The sequence below is a fragment of the Calliopsis andreniformis genome, chromosome 10 (assembly GCF_051401765.1).
Source record: "Calliopsis andreniformis isolate RMS-2024a chromosome 10, iyCalAndr_principal, whole genome shotgun sequence".
In the NCBI taxonomy this organism is placed as follows: domain Eukaryota; kingdom Metazoa; phylum Arthropoda; class Insecta; order Hymenoptera; family Andrenidae; genus Calliopsis; species Calliopsis andreniformis.
In genome coordinates, this window is record NC_135071.1 from 11,829,816 (window position 1) to 11,849,037 (window position 19,222).

Consider the following 19,222-nt stretch of genomic DNA (forward strand, 5'->3'; position numbering starts at 1 on the left):
AGGATTGCATAGTTGATTCCAAAAATATTAAATTATCGACTTTCGATGCTTCGATAACTTACGAGTCACGAAAGCCACTGTCCGATTATTGTCTCTATTCAAGCAGCTTCTCGATTCAATGGGGAACGGGGGAATTTTTATGGGCGATATGTTTATGCAGCTCGTAGAGGAGATTGCTAGAACAGTTGGCACAACGCTTGGAAAATTGAAGAAATGGATGAGACGCGTAAAATAGAATTCTAGTACAAGGAAATATCGCATCGAACCGTACCACGTATACGACTGGGCTGCTCTCTTATTTATTTCAATTGTACGAAAGATCCCAGCGATCGCCAGGTGTTATCTGTTGGAAAAATAGCGCAATAGCTTAATATCTTTAGTAAGTACAAGTTTCAACACTAGAGTTACTATGTCAGGAAAGAGTAATGATAAAATAAAGATACTGTTATTACTGTTTTTAAATCTTAGATTATTTATATTAATGTAATAAAATACAGTTCCAGTTAAAATTACAGTCTTCTGAGAGTCTTTAATGAATACGGTCTGGTAGTCTGAGTGTTAAATGAAATTTTCTTACAGATTCTCAAGTATTCTAAGGGAAGAGACCCAAGTAAAACGTTAAACTAAAAGTTAAACTTAATCCAAAACTTTGAAACTTGTCATTACTTTCTATACATATTCTCTAGCATTTCAAGATATAAACATTTTTTTGTTAGAATTTATTGGCTTTTTGTGATGTAATAAATGTTATTCTCTTGTTGCAGTCTAGCAATTTTTTAGTGTGATCTAGGAGAAAAAGTCAAACAGAGCTTTTTTCGTCATAGCACACCAATTTTAATAAAAGTCAATAATGTAAGACTTGAAATTTCGGTCTGAAGTATTTACACCACATTCTTAAAATGTAAAAGCATTATTTTATTCATTAAAAAAGAAATTCATTTTTTTGTCCTACCATTGAGTCTCCCTCGTTAAGAAATTTTTCGCGGCGAATTGAATTTATAGAAATGATTTCAAAGGTTGAAGTATGTGATAGAAGCCACTAATAAATTGTCTTAAGTCCTCAATTTCCAAGGAGTTTCAAGTTTTGCAAGTTTGGCTCTTGTCTCTGCAGAGTTTTCGTGCGAATTAACTAAGAATTATGTTCTTGTTTATCATAAGTTGTGACTGCGAAATTTACTGCTGCATTCACAACATGATATCATAGGATGTATGTAGATTACAGGAGTCTCAGCAGTACAGACTTTCAGAGTTCACTTTTAATTCTGGTTAATATTAAAGGACTATCATACATTTAGATAATAATAGTAATGTGAAAAAGAGTCGTTGAAGTTGATTTAAAAAATTCTTTGTGCATTCTGAGGCTATTCTTTGTAATTCAGAAAAGTTTCTCTCTTTTCGTATAGAAATATTTCTCTAGGTAAAAGAATTCTAACGAAACACTGCGTTGTAAAGTCGAGTGTGAGCTCTTCAGCTAAAACACAAAAGTGTTTCGTCTATCGTACTGCCGTATGATTTCTCTTGCGATTTATCATTTTATGACTTCGTAACACATACTGTATTTATAGCTTTACCGAGACGATAGAGGGAAAGATACATTGATACGTGCGCGTACTATATCATTTCGCGAAGTGCATTTTAGACCATCAATGGGATTGATTCTCTTTACACTGATGTTTTCAAAACATTTGCATACGTGCGTGTGTGTTACCGTACGAACTGCGAACTTCTTATCTCGAACTATCTGATTCAAGAACTGTAGCATATTTAAGTAGAAAAATACGTTGGAAAATAAGTCTATCCTGTATTTCGTCATTGGTATTATTGTGTCGATGGTAAGATTTTCTAATTAAAATTAAGTGCCTAGAAATATCTATGCATAACAGTATAATTTTCATTCAATTGTTATAGATGATAATCATCGTTATTGTAGCTTAATGATAATGATTATGGTAAATTGAAATCGTTAGCAACAGGTATTACAATGCCCTGTTCATTTGCAGATTATTATGTCAAAAATTACTATGATATCGTCCGATTTAAAAACTAAATTTATGTAGAAACATGATAGCTACATTCTTTAATGTAATACAATGTATATTTTGAAATGTTTAAAATAATTATGCCCATTAAATAGTGGTGGTATAATTGGAAAACATCCCTATGATACTATTTTATTTATATAATTATTATAGTAACTGTAAATATCATGTTCACGCGCATTTTATAAAAATATTAACATGATATGGAAATGAAAAAATTATTCATTACCACAATTAATTAATTAAAAAATTACTACCATCAGTAAGTGACTTCCAGAGCGAAACATATGGTGATGAATAATTAAAGAGAATTTCAAATTGAAATTTATGTACATGTAATAAGCATTACGTCATTTTACCTCATATTAGTAACTTTTATCTCATCTATTCTGGCATACTTCCCAATCCCTTATGACTAGTCTACAGTTTTTCTGTAATGTTATTGCCTTTTCGTATCGTTTACCTTACAAATGTTTCTGACGTATCACTGAACTAGTCACTGTAGCTCAAATAGGTTCAGCAACTTTTAATTATTAATCTTAGTACGCTCCTTTGGAGTCCTTTTCAACCCAATCATGCATCCAGCTGTTTTACCAACTTTCTTAACTTTGATTCATAATAACCATCTCCAATGACACACATGTAGTACACCTTGTCTCACATAAAGCTACAAGGAAGAACGTAGTATGATTAAACTATTGACGTTCTGTTAGCAACACAGATATTTCAGACCTACTTTTTCCATAATTTTTACACGTAAAAACGTGTCCATGTTTAGATCACTCGCTGGTGGATCGCAGGTGAACACACCTCGGTACGAACGAAATCGTTTCGACGAAAGTTCATCCTTTTTGCAAACAGACAAACAACGAAATGAGCAAACGGCTGCACAATTCATGACGTTTGCGTACGTTGTTGTTTCAGGGAGCAACGAGCCATGGCTGAAGAGCGAGAAGTATGCTGAACTGGGGACAGAGGTGCAGCTGCCGTGCGTTCTGAAATCGCCGCAGTGCGAAGGGCTTCACAGCATCAAATGGTATCGCGACGCGACGCGGATCTTCATTTTTAGCGAGGACGGCGGAATAACGCGAGGCAACGACGACATCGCCCTCAGGTAAAATATATTTGAACTTTCGCTTCCGCTCTCGGGACGGCGACCAAGTCGTATTAGGAAGGGACACGCTGTCGCGAGGACTGCAACTGTCATTATAGCAGCTTGCGAGTTTCTCGCCGAGAGCTCTCGCCGTGTTCCTTGTGGCACTGCTCATCCTTTTATTTGTCGCCGTCACGATTCTTTCTTGTCGTTCGCAATGCGCGGTATTATTGTCGTTGGAAGAGCTCTATGATCGTGAATTGATGTGGGTGATACGACGAAGGATTTGATGATAAAAATAAATAGTACGGTTTCGTGGCGTTTCATGTTGTTTGTGTGGCATACTTTTACATTTCTCTGCTAAAAAACGTGATTTTTACGTGAAGCAATTTTTTGAGGAATATTTACCTACTTTATGTGGCATTGATTTATTATAATATTTTTCTTGATTTTAACTTTAGTTAAACTTTAGTTTAAATTAGTTTCTTGTCAAAGGAATATTGTTGAATTTTGTGTGTGTATTACTCGTTCAAATAGCATTCTACATATTTTGAAAAAATGTTATGGACTATACCACTTAGATAGTGGAACCGGAATAACTTAGATAGTGCAAAAGCTTCATCAAATATGTTAAAGTGTTAAAAGTCTGAAAAGATTGCTATAGAATTCCAGTGGTAGAAAGAGTTACATAGGAAACAAGGAGAAATGAGTGTTCTATAGTCAGACATGATTCCTTATGAATACGATTCAACCAAAATTGAAGTCTCTAAAATACCTCTATTAATATTTCATTGTCTACACTTCTAAAAACGTCAATATTATCTTCGAACGTCAGTAAATTCGCGTTAATTAATTAAGTTTCATTGAGACAAAAAATAATAAAGTTATGAATATATATAAAGTTACATATACTTATAAAATTATAAAAGTACTTGACATAAGACGAATACTTCTATAATGGTAGTCTTGAAAAAAATCTGAGATATTTTAGTCCAACAAAAACTATAGCAAAGTGGTAGTTTACGAGAAAAGCAGTGAACCAGGATACTTTTTGTGCACTTCAGATACAAAGTTTACATTTATTTTTGAAATACTTGCAACACTTTACTCGAAAGTAATTTAATAAGAAAATCTATTATTATTTCTACTTGATGCTTTTATGTAATTAACTATATAGGTATACTTTATTATACATTACTTTATTACTAAATTTGTACCTAGGAGACATAAAGATAGATGGTACCAAATTATGTAGAAATATCTAGAAACAGCTAATGCTAATTTTTTTTTCGTTTTAATGATAGATGAAGTTCCATGCCAGGAATTTACTTATTCTAAGTATTAATATTATATTCCATTGAATCACACTGATGAATCAAGATAAGTACAAGAAAATCAATCTTGCATTTTCCCTAAATCTCCATACTTAATATCAGTTTCTATAAACCTCGAAATCTTGTCGATTTCGACCCACGTTTCATACGTGCTTTTCATAATCCACTGCTCGATTACGGTAGCAAGGATAGTGTTTACGTAAGATAAGCAAACTTCCTCCAGAAGTGTTGCTATTTCGGTCGAATCTTCCGTGGGAAAACGATTAACACGAGGACGTAATATCCGCTGATGGTATTGAAGCTGGCACTTTCTTCAGAAAACGATTGGTCTGATAGGTCAGATAGGAGGATCCTCCGTTAGGTCGAATATCCAGGAAAAATTAAGGGCATTGGAACAGGGCGCACAGTCTGCACTCGCTTGGCCTACTTTTTCAATCTAATCCCGGATTACCACCTGCTCAGTTTCCTTGAAATTAGCCCCAGTCGCTGGAAACCTTCAAGTCTCAGAGATGACGATAATAATTCCGCTGTCTTAATCTCGTCGATCTAATATTCACTGTCTCGGCAATTGCGCCATGAAACACTTTATTAAATAAGGAAACCGTTTGTAAAGGCGAATTTAAAGTTTTCATCCTGGATGATTCATCAACAGTAAAAAGTGTAAAGATTATTTTCATCTGCATTTCATTCGAAATGAATATTGAAAGTGAGCAGCGAAGATGAAACGAGTGAATGAATCACCCATAATGAAACTGCAGTGATAAATGTAAATTTAATATTTCTTATATTTTTCGATATTCTTCTATTAGGGTTGAAGATATTAATTCAATTCCGACACTCACTATTTCAGTCGTCGGTGTATTGAAAACTAATGAATTGAGTTCAACCACTAGACTGATGTAAATACTCTTCATCTTTCATTTTCAGTAAGGATGAATTATTCGCGATGATCACCCAAAGTGAAAAGTCTACATTCGCCTTAACAGGTTTTTGTGAATTGAAACAGATACAGTTTTTAGCGGAATCTTCAATTAGAGGAGCTCTTAGATATATGATATAACTGACTTCAGGATAGTAGGTACTTATTCCCTTCGATTTGTCTGTGTTAAAATCTTCTCTGAGAAAGGAACTGTTATTTTCAGTCCGGTTCAACGATACCTTTTTTGGCCTCGTTGCCCTCGTTATATCTTCTGAAAGTTTCTTGCGTCAACTGAGAAAAGTGCTTTGTCAGTAGAATAAGCTGCAATCTTAAATCGAATATCCACTGCATTTAGGAGCTACTTTTTGCGGTAATCAGTAGATGTAAACGAATGGCATCGTATTTGATTATTAACTACTGTCTAGTTTCACCAAGTGGAGTTAAAGTAAATCTTTTAAACGAAACAACCATGTGCAATTAAAGATGCAGCTGTTTCAGAAAATCGATTCTTCATTTTTTACATTTTTTAACATTTCATCCTTGCAGTGTACATTCTCAGACCTTCTGACCTGAAGCTCACTCGGGTCAGTTGTTATATTCGTTCTCGACTTACTTCACGTCAAAATTGTCTGATATTGTAGTCATCATATTCCTTCACTCTGATATTTAATAAACTATGAAGATTTCGGTATTACCGTCAATTTGAGAAATACGAACTGTACCTTAAAGCTGATAGTTTTCGTTTGCATGTATATCCAGTTCGTAACTGTACTCGCGAAAGATAAACAAAACCAGTACAATATCAAAGGATACTCTAATATTCAGCAAACGACTGACCAAACAGGATTATTGATTATACCCACGCTTTATTGTGGCATTTCGAAAACTCGCGTTAGCTACATAATCGAGAACACCACACGGAATTATGCTAGGTATTAAGTGGCCAGGAATATTAATAAATCCGACTCCGAAAACCACATTGAGAGATGAGAAGGCTTAACATTATAAATTTACAGGGTGCCTCATTTTCGGTGACCGTCAGAAACATTTCTGTTATTCGTAATTAAATATAAACTTTCCATATATGTATAAGACTATATGAGGCATTGGATATAGTTCCAATGAGTACAGATATACATAAAGGGTATCCCAGAACTAATGGTACAAGCAGGAAAGGGATGATTCTACGTAAGAAAAGGTGAAAATGTAGAATAGAAATTTTTAATATCAAGCCTTGTTTTCCAGAAAATTAACTTTGAATTGTGACCGAGTATAAGTGTACCAGACTACAGTTTTAGACGTTTGAGGGGTAGACAGGGAAGGAGAATGCTTCTAGCGTACTGTAGAGACAGTAATCAGACCGAGAGTGTCCCCTTTTCTCGTGTATCCCTCAAGTACCCAAAACTGTTCTGTATGCTTGGTACAAAAAAAGTTTAAAAAAGTACGAAAAAGCTTATTGCATATTTTCGACTTATTGTGCCACTCAGAATCACTTCCTTTCCGCTTCTACCATCAGTTTTGGGTCACTCTGTACATGCTTCTGTCTCTTTTCGTCGCCTCTCTGATGCATGCGCATTACACTCCAGGGAATATAAAAAAGATGGAGCTACGTACTTCCCATACATCTCCATCCTTCCACCTTGGCTTCAAGACGCAGTTCGATGCCTCATATAATCTCATACATGTATGAAAATTTCAAACTTGACCGAATGGAACCGATTTCTATTAAGCAGCTTATTTGTTCTATTTCAATAAATAAAAAGTAGTCAATTTTTCAGCAGAAATACTTTACAATATTCCTTAATTGGAGAATATTATATTTGTTATAGAAGCAGTATTAAAATACATCAAATCTGTTAAAAATATGAAAAATCGTAGGAAAATAAAATATGCAAATGTTGAGAACACTAAAATATTGCGCATTTTAAGTAAATCTTCTAATCGAATCATGCAAATCTCCTTACTTCTTATTATTTCATTAGCTCAGAACGTCAAAGATTCGAATCAGGCCTAACTGTCTCGTATAAAAATATAAATGACTAGGTCTTCTCGGTCTTTTGATAGGTCCGTATTTACCGACGAGTTAGCACAATCTAATCACGAGTCTTCGAAGTAATCGAGCTACTCTTGAACAGGAAGAAGCCAAAGAAACAAACCAGGTTAATGAAAGCTTTATTATCCTATCGATTCCGCCTCTTCCTCTGGCTATCAACGTTTTTGGTCGTGGTTCTCCTTCGACTATCGGTGAATTGCATGAGCGTGATAAAAATCGTGGACGGTTCGATAACGGAGGGCCACGTGTAATTGAAAATGTCACCGTGGTCCCGGATGAACACTTATCGCGTGACGCTGCTGGATTGTTCGACGAAGAAAGGAAAGGAACAACGGAACGCTTCATATTCATTTACATTCGAGAACTTTTATCACCACATCCGCTAACTCTTCCTGAAACTTTTCTCATTTACCGCCATCCGATTTAATCGGTTGCCCTTTGACCTCCCGCCTTTTTTGCGGAGACAGTTTTTATCGCGGAAGCAGGACACTTTTATAAGAACTAGTCCACGACGGTGATTCAAGTGGAATACGATTTGTTCCGTTTTGGAGGCAACCCTCTGAAGGTGTTCGTACTCGTTGGTAGTTGTCCACAGATGATTTTGTAATCCTTCTTTCTTCGTTGGATATTATGTATTTTTGTAAAAACTTTCTCGTAGATACTTTAGGTAGGAATTGAGTTTTTGAATCGAAATATAAGCAGTACGAAACGTTAATAAAAAATTCAGTTACTGCTGCGCTGTATGATATTTCACATCGGAGACATTCAAACATCACAGCAATAAAATAACGTGAAAAGCATTTGATTACTGTGAAATTACTGTGGAATTACTAATTGGAAACTGCAAATACGCTAATTGCCTTTTACTTTGACGGTGAATTTCGGTTTCTGTTGCCGAGGAAATTGCGACGATTACAAAATAAAAAATTACAGTGAATGTAAATGTATCTGCTATTAAATTACTGTGAATAATCCTGTCGAGAAACGTTTTCACCTATGCTATGAAGTAAATCCTTATATACGTGAATATACGAAACTCTCTGTCTGTATATTAACACGCTTTCTTATCTTCAATTTCTGTGAAAGGTTTTTTCCTAAAATACAGTTTTCTAAAGATACTTCCATATAGAATATGTATTTCTAAACGGCGAAAGGAAACCTAAGGATACGTATACCATCTATCTGGAAAATTGACTTCTCGTAGCACGGACAATTTTTATCAAAAGACTTTCTCGTTCAATAGCTCAACATTTCTTATTGCGTTCACCTTTTATATCAGAGCTTACTTCAGAACATCACATTTTAAGTTATTTTTATTGATCAGTGATGGATCGATACTCTGTCGTCAGTTATGTAAAATTCACTTCTATGTATTTCAGTGTCCAATAATCTAGCCGGGAGCAACAGCTCGTCAGTTGAGAACTAATTTGAATATTTGGAAATTTTCCTCATAAGTTTGCTTGCTATATTTAAACATTTTCAACATGAAGTTTATTAGTGTAGGTATTCAAACAAAAATTGTTATTATAATAACAAGATCATTTTAGGTCAGAGCATGATTTAAATACATGTGAGAGAAAGATCTTACGTTCTCCTGATTGATCATAAAAATGTATAGTTACATAGAGTATTTTTGCTGGACTCCTCTTCTTATCTTTTCATTTAATCTTCCATCATTCTCCCCACTGATCTCCCCTGTTCGTAATAAGTCCTCCTCAAAGAAGCAGCCGTGCAATCCATCAAATGTGAGTTATAATCAAACAATGAGGATAGAGTATTTATTATGTATATTCAAACGCTTCAGTATGTTGCCACTTCTCGACCATCCTCTTCGTTGCACCCCATTCTTCATCTTCTCTAATTCTTGAGCTCTCAATTCACTTATACAATTCCGCTTATCTCATCCTCTTCCCGTCTATTTAGTTCAGCTTATCTTATTCTTCTCCTCCCTCCCCATCGCCCCTGTAGGTCCGACATTCTGCTTCTTCATGCATCTGTCTTTATCGTTCAGCGGTCCGCTCCCCTTATTTTCTGGCTTCTTTTCGTCGACGCCCCGCTCGCCTTGTTCAAAGGCGTGATAGCAGGAGTGATTACACCAGGGAGGAAAATTGCCTGGAACTTACGACCATCTTCCGAGACGTATTTGCCTAGCGTTGCACTTTTCTTATAAATTCCGGCATGGTTCCTTCTCTACGAAAGAATTCGCCAGAAAAGAAAGGAACGGGGCTGCAGGAACGTAAAGGACGGGTTTGGCGTTTGTGTTACATCCCCAAGAGCATTGAATTCACGTTACAGAGAGATTGTGTTGAACTTCTTCGTGGTGGCGTTCCCAAACGCGATGGTTTGTGACGTGTGAACCACTGTTTCCGTGACCCAAAATGGGCGAAACTTTTTAGTTGAAAATTCTTCCAAATTCAGAGGCACGAATACTTCTTACGAATTTTGCGATTGTAAATTTTAGTTGAATTTCTTCATTGTGGTCTTTCTTGAAAGTATTGGGTCGGGATATGTTAAGCCATTGTTTTATTAATTTATTATATTAAACGAGAAACGTGGATGAAATGTTCATTTCGAAGTTGAAGGATAATAATTAACGTAATTATGAAGATTATAAAGAATGTTATAATTATAAAATGTGATTAGTATTGACTAATTTGTAATAAGTAATATTGGTTAATATTGCAATTAAAGGGTTAAAATATTTTACCTTTTTTTAATACACCTTTTATCAGAAAATTCTACTCTACAGGATCTGTTCTTAATAAGCAACTTCATGTTCTTCTGATTCGTAGTAACTTTCCTTGTAATGTCCTTAATGAGAGATATTCAAACGCATTTTATGAGTCATTCAGCTCGAGACAGTGTTGAATAATGTTTTGACTTTACAATTAGAGGGACTTGTGACTAAAGAATACTTACCTAATGTAAATTTTACAACGACTAACTTTAATCATACTTCATGAAATTGTTGCATAAATGTACATAAAATTATTGAAAACTCCATTAGTTTTATCTCACAGCAGAAACAAGATATTGCATTGCAAAACAGATGAAGGACCCTTGAATAAAATATAAATGTAAACTTTTCTATTCAATTTACAAAAGAAAATTTGTGAAAAGGATTACACCTACGAACAAAAAGTGACCATTACTTTTCCTAAACAAGTATAAGCTTTTGTGTCATAACAAATTTTAGTTTGTTTATCTTCGAGGAGCTTAACACGCTGAGCGCGTCGCCGATTTTGCTAGTCCACTGCTGCTCCCCAGAGACTGCCGCGCTCAACGTGTTAACTCAAACCATTATAAACGATTAAAAAAAAATAACCTCAGATGGAAGATTGACGACGAAATTGTCTTCCCGAACTTGCAGATAAAATCTCTGACGTATCATTATGCTCTCATGCGACTTACCAGAAGCACGAATAGCGTCGGTTTAAGGAAGGCTAAGGAGTCGTTTCATTTTCAATGTAATTCCCAACCCCTGGTATTATCTTGTTCTGTCTCCATTTCGAGCTCATGAAATTGCAAGTTTGGATTACGCGTGGTTGGTATTTAAGGCGGATTTGGCCTCTCGCTGCTCTTGTGGCCGACTTCAGTTTGGTAGGGAGGAGAAAAGAAGTACGAGAACAGGTTCTGCCTTCGAGGATTTTCGCAACTACAACTTTGATAGCTGGAAAAGCTGACCTCAAATAATAACCCCTTTGACGAGAGTATAGGGCGCCGCTTGAAAGCGAAGATGTTTCAAAGAATTTTCTTATAATCCTTAGACGAGTGATACAGAAATTCGGCAATAAAGTTTCTCAATACACATTCAAGCAGTTTATATTTAATGTATTAGCTTCAATTTAGCATTAAAATTGTTGATAATAATTAATATAGAGCAGACATTCTCATTTTTCGTATAGTAGAACAAATATAGTAGAAAAAAACAATTAATGGAAAAAATAGTAGAGTACTTCCAAAGTGCACAAATGTAGAACTTTGATATTTAAGACAGTATTTTATCGTAATTCACATCTAGTCTCATTTACTGTAATTCATGCACGCGTTCCACTTTTCCATTCACATATTCACCATTGATTACTCGCCTCCTATTAGTGGTATGACTTATCTAAACATTAGTCTGTTAACAGATTACAATCTCTCCAGTTTTGACCATGTGCGTCACGCGATTTCAGTCACATGGTATTAGTCATAAATGGACTAGATACGATTCTACTAGATATCCTGCAATTCATTACAGATGAAACCACAAATGAGTGGTTTGGTTTGTTGAAGGGGAAAGCTTTTATTGGAGCTTTACTCGACCTATAACCAACAATCCAACAATTTTACAGTAACCTACTAAACAACATGTAATAATGAAAAATTTATGTCGATATAATAAATTTGAGAAAATCTTAATTTGTAAAAAATCTTTCATAATTTTGGTAGCACGTGCAATTATTCAATGAACCATTTTCTCATCTTTATAGTATTGAATTACATAGATATACACAGCTAATAGGTAGTCGAGGCAGCTAAAATTTTAATTAGAATACAGAAAGTATATGGAAGTATTTCTCCTTTCAGACTGTTTCGTTGTTCGCTAAGTTCGAAATGGTCTTCGCCGTGTTCTATCTCCGCAATGGTTGACCTCCTCCTACCTATTTCCGGCCTAGTTTCACGGAACCGGGTAATTAACGTTCTCGACATTCCCGGTGTCTTTAAAAGTTTAGAAAAAAAGTTCACTCCAGAAGTCTCGTTAAAGCAGTGATACGCCGAAATTACTCCAACTCCTTTACATCTGCTTTGGACAATTGTATGATTCTAATCTTTTACGTTACCCATTAAACGTTTCACAGTTTTAATTATTTGTTCCTTAAATACCTCAGGATGATAAATGAATTACTGTAGATTACTTAATTGAAAGCATAAAAGAAATCTGTGAAACTGTCGGTGACATACAAGGTGTTTGATTACAGGTGTTAGAAATTTTAAGTCATGATTCTACATACTACAAGAAGACAAAAATCAAGAATGACAAAAATGGATTTGAAGCTTCTCGTCGGAATTACTAATTGTTGAGAAAATTCGTAAAATTCGCGTGAAAGGTGTCTGACTTGGGACTTAATCTACTTACTTTGGTATGTCTGATTTTCGATTTATTTTATTGGCTTCACTGTGTCTGACATGAGACTTATTTTACTGCCTTTGCTATTTCTGAATTGGCTATGTCTGATCTAACTAGTCTGCATCAGCAGTAGAATAAATCCTAAGTCAGACACATTTCAAGCGTATTCTACTTACGGTTAGATGTTTCCTTATCAATTTATGACTCTGAAACAAAGCCTTAAACGCAATTTCATCATTCTTCATTTTCATTCTATTTTAACATGTACAATCATTCGTTAAAATTTCTAACACCTGTTATCGAACATACTGTATAATAGCTTTATTCAATTGTTTCTTTAATATTTGTCGAAGTCGCAGTTTTTAAAATTTACTCTACTAGTGGTTATGCAATTTTGTCGAACAGTGTTTAACATACTTCAGGGGAATAGGCAGTGTGCTTTTACCTGTTCGAAAGGATCGTTTGTCAGGTGACGTAAGCATTTTGACACAGGGTGGAAGGGTAGACATGTATTACGGTTCGTCCGTGTGATATTGGCCGTAGGGTGGTCGAAGGATTTGACAGAATGCTCTTGGCGATTCGAATGTCAATCTATAGAACGGATCATCTGACAAATGGAATGCATGATTAATGCCTCCATATTCTCCTACCACTAATGGGATGATCTTAACTGTATCCATAATTAGCAGTTATATTAATCTCATGTTTAACTGTATAAACTATTAAACTGAATTAACTCTATACGACTGTTCGCGTTGTTTAGGCGGAATTCAATATTTCTAGTCAATCATTTCAAAGAAAGGAATGAAAGAAATTTAATATAAATGCCGAGGACTCTTACCAGTTTGAAAGATACAAGAGAAACATAAAACTATACTTTGAAACTCCTGCTTTCCTGTGTGCAATGTTGCAGTCCAGATGGGATTTTTGAATTACAAATTTATGCAAGTATAAATATTCTTGCATTAAAAAAGTGTTAATTTAGAACTCGTTTTAATAAACTGCTGGATTAGATCAAGGACTAACAAAATTGTTAGGGTCCAGCTGTTCCAACACTTATTCTCATATTTTCGCTTTCTGTCTAATACAATTAAGAGCAATAGCTGTGATCTTTACTTTATATGAAATGAAGTACAGGAAATGGATAGAAATGCATTAGCACGAATACATCGGCATGACGTAAATCAGTTTACGATACCTTTAACGTCCAAAGCTTAAAGTGGCAATCGAAGGGGTGAAGGGGTTCTTCCTCTTCAATTTGAGATCTAAGCTTAGGAATTGCCAAGTGTTTACCGCGAGTTAGACTCTACTTCATGAAACCGTGACCCGATAATCGGCAGTGCAGATCCTACCACGGGAGGCGGTCGGTAAAAGGAAAAGTAAACCGCACCTCACGCCTCAGTAGACATTGCTCCCTGTAGGATACAGGGAGCTATGCGAGCGTAGATACAGCAACGGTCATCTGACCAAATAGCAGTTGCGGACACTTGCATCTGGTACTCCGTGTTACGTCCAAAGTCACGGTTTCTCTTTATAGTGACCACCAAGGGAAGGACTGACTCGCCGATACTGAATCATGATTTCTAGTGTGACATAGACATTCGAGGGTCAGAGGTTGGGGACTAATGAGATATCAAGACCTTGATGGTGTTTTAGTTGTACCAACATCATCGCTTGGTACAACAGAGAAAAGCTAAGAAGGATTACTGAGTCGTCTTTCATTAATTATTTAGATTGGAATCTCTAAAGTTAGATTCTTAAATATAGGATGCTTAAATATATCAAGCCACTGGACATAGTATCTCAGTGGATGACATTTTCTGATGGCTTCATTCAGTGTCTACCTGATCATTGTCATAGAGGAATAAACGTTTAAAATTAGCAGGGGGCGAAGTGGAGACTTATACAGATTAAGAATTTAGGACTGGGCTTAAAATTACACAAATTAAGAAATAGAAATTTTTTTAATAAAATACCCGGTATTTTTAGTATTTTCATTTGATTAATACCTAAAGGCCATGATAGATAAGAGTATTGTGAAATATATACGATTATTAATCACTTAAACTGTTGACAGTTAACTTAAGTTAATTTAAGTTGTTCATCTATTACATGCATTAATATTATATGTATGTACTTATAGAAACACACATTCTAATTCTAACAGCAATTCTACTATTAACTGACAAAATTATTCTTTCATTCCTGGTTTAACCTTCGACCCAACAGTTAATTTGAAAATTAATCTCATCGCAACTACTTCTACCAAAGGCACCACAAATCCTTTGCGCCATCAGCCCCATTCTACTTAACCAGTGGCACTAACTGCTCATTAGTCACTGACACCTGAATAATCAGCTCAGCATCCATTCGTCATCACCCACTGCAACTCGTCGCAAAGGGAACTGCGTATAATCTTACAGAAGCACATGAAAGAACTTTTACCTCTGCTTACCAAAGACCTCCCACCCTCGTTGCTTTCACTCGACAGCAACGCCTCTGAGTTACAGACTAGTGTCACACTCTCTAAAGAGGATCAGCACGCATTCGAGCTGCGATCGAAGCCAAATCCACGCCCCGTATGACACTTCTCGTCTTCTCCTCTTAGAACGGCGCTGATTACAGAATCGCGTCCAAGCGTTCCGATAAACGCGGATATGCCTCGGCTTTGCGCACCAAAGAGGATTAGATGGAGCAGAAGATCTTCGGCAGCGTAATGGAGGACGCGCATTCCGATTGAGAGCGTCGCTTCCGCGAAGGCTAGGTCGGATTTAAAATTTACTCGACTATCTTAAGCGACTAATCCTCTCGAACAATGACGCGACGCTGGTAGCACGCTCCCCATCGCGAGAACGCGTTTTCTGGCCTCTGTAATCGTGGTCGAGGATTGTTTAGGCCTCGCTTAGCACACTTGCAGTAGACATCGCGCGCTATCTTCTGATCAAAGGCTTCGCCCTGTTTCGTTTGTTACCAGTTTGTTACCAGCCCTGCCCAGGAGCTTGCTCTGTGCCCTGTTGCCGTCAGTTCCGCTTCTTTCCGACGGAATTCGCGGCTTCAGTTGCACGTCTGGCGTAGACCAACTGGTGAATCATCGACAGACTTCACTGGAACTCGAGACGAGGCGGGGCTTCTCGATGCGTTGCAATTCGAGGGTAGAATTCTTCCTCCCCTGGGAATCGAGGCGTGCCTTCGCTGGAAGTTCTCGCTAGGAGCTAGTATTTCAGCGTAGAAATTGCTCTAGGTCTCGAGCTGGCTTACTGGCGTTCAAGCTTGTAAGGGGCTTAGCTGTTAATGTTCTATAAATGGAGTGGTCTCTTACAAATTTAAATGAATATAAGGTGTTTGATGTAGACATGCTTCGTGCAGTCGCTAATAATAGTTCCTTTTGTTACTTGAAGCGTTAGACTATCTAGACGTGTTGAAAGTGTACTGCATTTTTGAGAATTTATTTCTATGTTACAAAGACAGTCTTCTTTGAAATATTTTGTAAGAAGATAGACACATGTATCTATGATGTATAAAGATTCTTCTTTTCAGTTTTTATTTTTAAAAAATGGTGGTTGAGAGTATACTATAACGTACACGATTTCTTATGAATAGGTTTCTCAAACTAAATATGAAAAAGGGGATATTAAATCAATTTAAATTGTCTATCGTCTGACGTAGGATTTTTTCATTTGGTTGAAAAACCACGAAATGGTATCACTTTGAAGTGGAAAGTCTTGTTCTTGGAAGAAAATGGTCCCTTTACTTATTTCTAAATCATGTAAGAACTGAGATATTGAAAAAGTCTTACACCAGACGATAGAGAGTATACAGAAGAATGTCTATACAAAATAGAGTAAGAATCGGTAGAGTTTTACTCCAGTTACAATGTACAACCTTTATAAAAATGTGAAAAAAAAATACATAAGTTCTCGATATCATCAAGGGACAGTTTCTCCAATTTTTGTGATACTCTGATGGTGTGCAAAGTAGCACAGAATATTCAACACTTATTTTCCTTGTAAACTGACATTCTTGTGAAAGAAATGTAAAAGGTTGTAAATGCGGTGTAGAAAACGTGCTCGTCTTAATATCTCAAATTTCAGGATATTTTATTTTCTTGTACTGAAATGAATTTTCTGAAGGAAAGGATATGCTCCATTTGCACTAACAATCCTCACTCCAGGCACTTACATCATTCACAATCTTCAACTTCTGAATTACTTCAAACAGATGCAAAGAAATACAGTCCGGTCAAAGTTCCTTCCTTTTAAGCTCGAATAATATTGGAAGATGCCATAGCTGAAATTTTTATCGTAAAAATATTTTATTAACGTTTGAAGGAACGTAATGTAACGTCAAGTAATCAAACTTGGCTATCGAGGAGAGTGAAGATCAAAGGTAAGCTTCCCTTCGGCTGGACCGAACAAAATATCTCTGAAAACTTTAATGAAAGAACACGATTCGTACAAACCCGATACAGAAAGTTCCCCAGTGAACCTTGACAGAAAGAAGAGCTTCTAAAAGGTTACAAAATTCCATATGTTTCACCGAATTCAGTAAAGGGATAAGCCGAAGTCGGTAGAAAACCAATTCAATGGAACATGATTCCTCGGTGAATTAAGTCGAGCCTTTTGATGAAAAAAAGCACAAAGAAACAGTGGTCGATGAAGGCAATTTTTCTTAAACTTACAAGGAACATAATACAGAGCTTTCAAGCATCCTCGTTTTCGTACTTTGTTACAATTGAGTGCTCCCGAGCTGACAGGTGCAAATTGTAAAAGTCTCTTTCGTCGGAAATGGAAGAGAAAAGATTCTTAACTTTCGCCAGAAAACGCAAACTGAAGGAAGAGCGTGACGAATTGTTAGCAATTACACGTTCACAAATCTATCACTCTTACAATTAGAACACGGCTAGTCTTGTACTGGTTCAAATGAAATAATAGTGACATGCCAATTTTAAGGAATGGCTACAATTTAAGTAGATTATATTAAAGTGGTAAATTGATTACACGTACACCCATATAGAAACGTCAGCGAACTGTTTTACGTACGACAGAACATACTTCTATAATCTGACGGTGCATCATTCCGCTGGCAATCAACAGAAATGTATCACATTAATGAACAAACGTGCTAGTTAATAACAATTATCACTTCCATTCGGATATTGCGTCACTCACGAGATACACGCCACAGCTACAGCTTCTAAGCATTCATGCTAACAAACCGAAACTGCGGTATCGGCATAAACGCAGGATATTCTGCATAACTGAGATTACCAGAGTTATACTGGTAATAATAAATTAACAATCCCCGTATTGTTATTTAATTACGTTTTGCATATTCGCTGCTCGAAACAGATATTTCCCTTTAATTCTGTTTATTATTTGCATTACCGAAATAGTACTTCATTACTTTAAACGAATTCTAGTTTTTTCCAGTTTTATCTCATCCATTTTCGATGGTTTGACATTTTAGTCATGATCTATACAAATTTATGATGATCTATTACTTATGCAAAACAATTTGGATAATTAATATCCCGAAATTAAAATCCTAATAAAATTAATTTGTTTATTAAAAATTACTTAAACTGGTGTATCAAACTTTAATAAAAATTACATATTACATATTACAAAATATAACAGAAATTTTTGGAAGAAGAAATGAAGAATATTAGTTCCAGAAATTCGTTTTGTAGTTATATTTAATTTGTATAATTCGGATTTATTCTTTCCCTGCATTACCTAAACCTTAGTTTTGGGGAAAATATTTACTTGTAATAACGAAAGGAAAGAAGATTTCCGGGGATCATGAAGGATCTGGTATCCTGTACGTAATTCTAGATCCATCGGTAGATGTGTCAGCGGAATGGCACTACGCAAATAGGATATGCGATTGTATCGTATAAATTCTAATGGCATTGTTCCTTACAGGTATAAGTAAAGCACGATCGATTTAGCAGTATAACGAGCAGGTTGATCCGTTTCATTGTTCCATTCATTACTCGTTGCTAATAGGATTGCAAATGTGTTCCATATAATGACAGCGAGCTGAGCATAATCAGACTTCGAATAAAAATGCCTGATGCCTGATTTGTTCAAATATCAGTCATATATCTGAATATTGTAAATATGAAAGCCTAAACACCTGTGAAATAATAACACACTTTTATTCTGCTTTTTTCCAGATTGGATATAGAGTACACAACAAATTCGTCAAAGGCTTTCTTGAAAATCTCAGACGTTAAATTGGAAGACGAGGGACTTTACAAATGCGAGGCCACGTATTTAGCAGTGAATCGCGAGTGCAATAATGTTCAGCATATAATACTCAATGTCACTGGTAAGTATTTTAATATAACTCTTCTGCGGGATCAAGTTTGAAAATCTTTTTCTCTTCAAATTTGGTTTTGACGCAATTGATATGAAATCTGGTCAATAATTTTTGTGATCAGGAGAAGAAAATTTCTATTTAAGGAGATGTTCCATGAAATATTATAAAACTGAAGAGTCATTTTTTTTTTAAAACATTGTAGCCATGTAACGTATGTAGTGTACAGAAATGTGATTTTCTATGCCTTTAAAGGCATTCATTCACTAAAAATTGAAGCTTGTAGGATATAGGAGTGTTACACAAATATCAAGTTTGCATTAAACTCACTCAATTAAGCACACAACCAA

General features: G+C 35.8%; 1 protein-coding gene across 3 annotated transcripts in view; it reads left to right on the plus strand.

Annotated features, from left to right (window-relative positions):
* Nucleotides 1-19,222, plus strand: part of Nrm (neuromusculin) — a 373,850-nt gene that overhangs the window by 251,906 nt on the left and 102,722 nt on the right. For all 3 annotated transcript variants that reach the window (XM_076386721.1, XM_076386719.1, XM_076386720.1), the window contains exons 2-3: nt 2,964-3,153; nt 18,730-18,884. In XM_076386721.1, the coding sequence (XP_076242836.1) occupies nt 2,964-3,153; nt 18,730-18,884 (345 nt within the window). The remainder of the gene's footprint in view (nt 1-2,963; nt 3,154-18,729; nt 18,885-19,222) is intronic.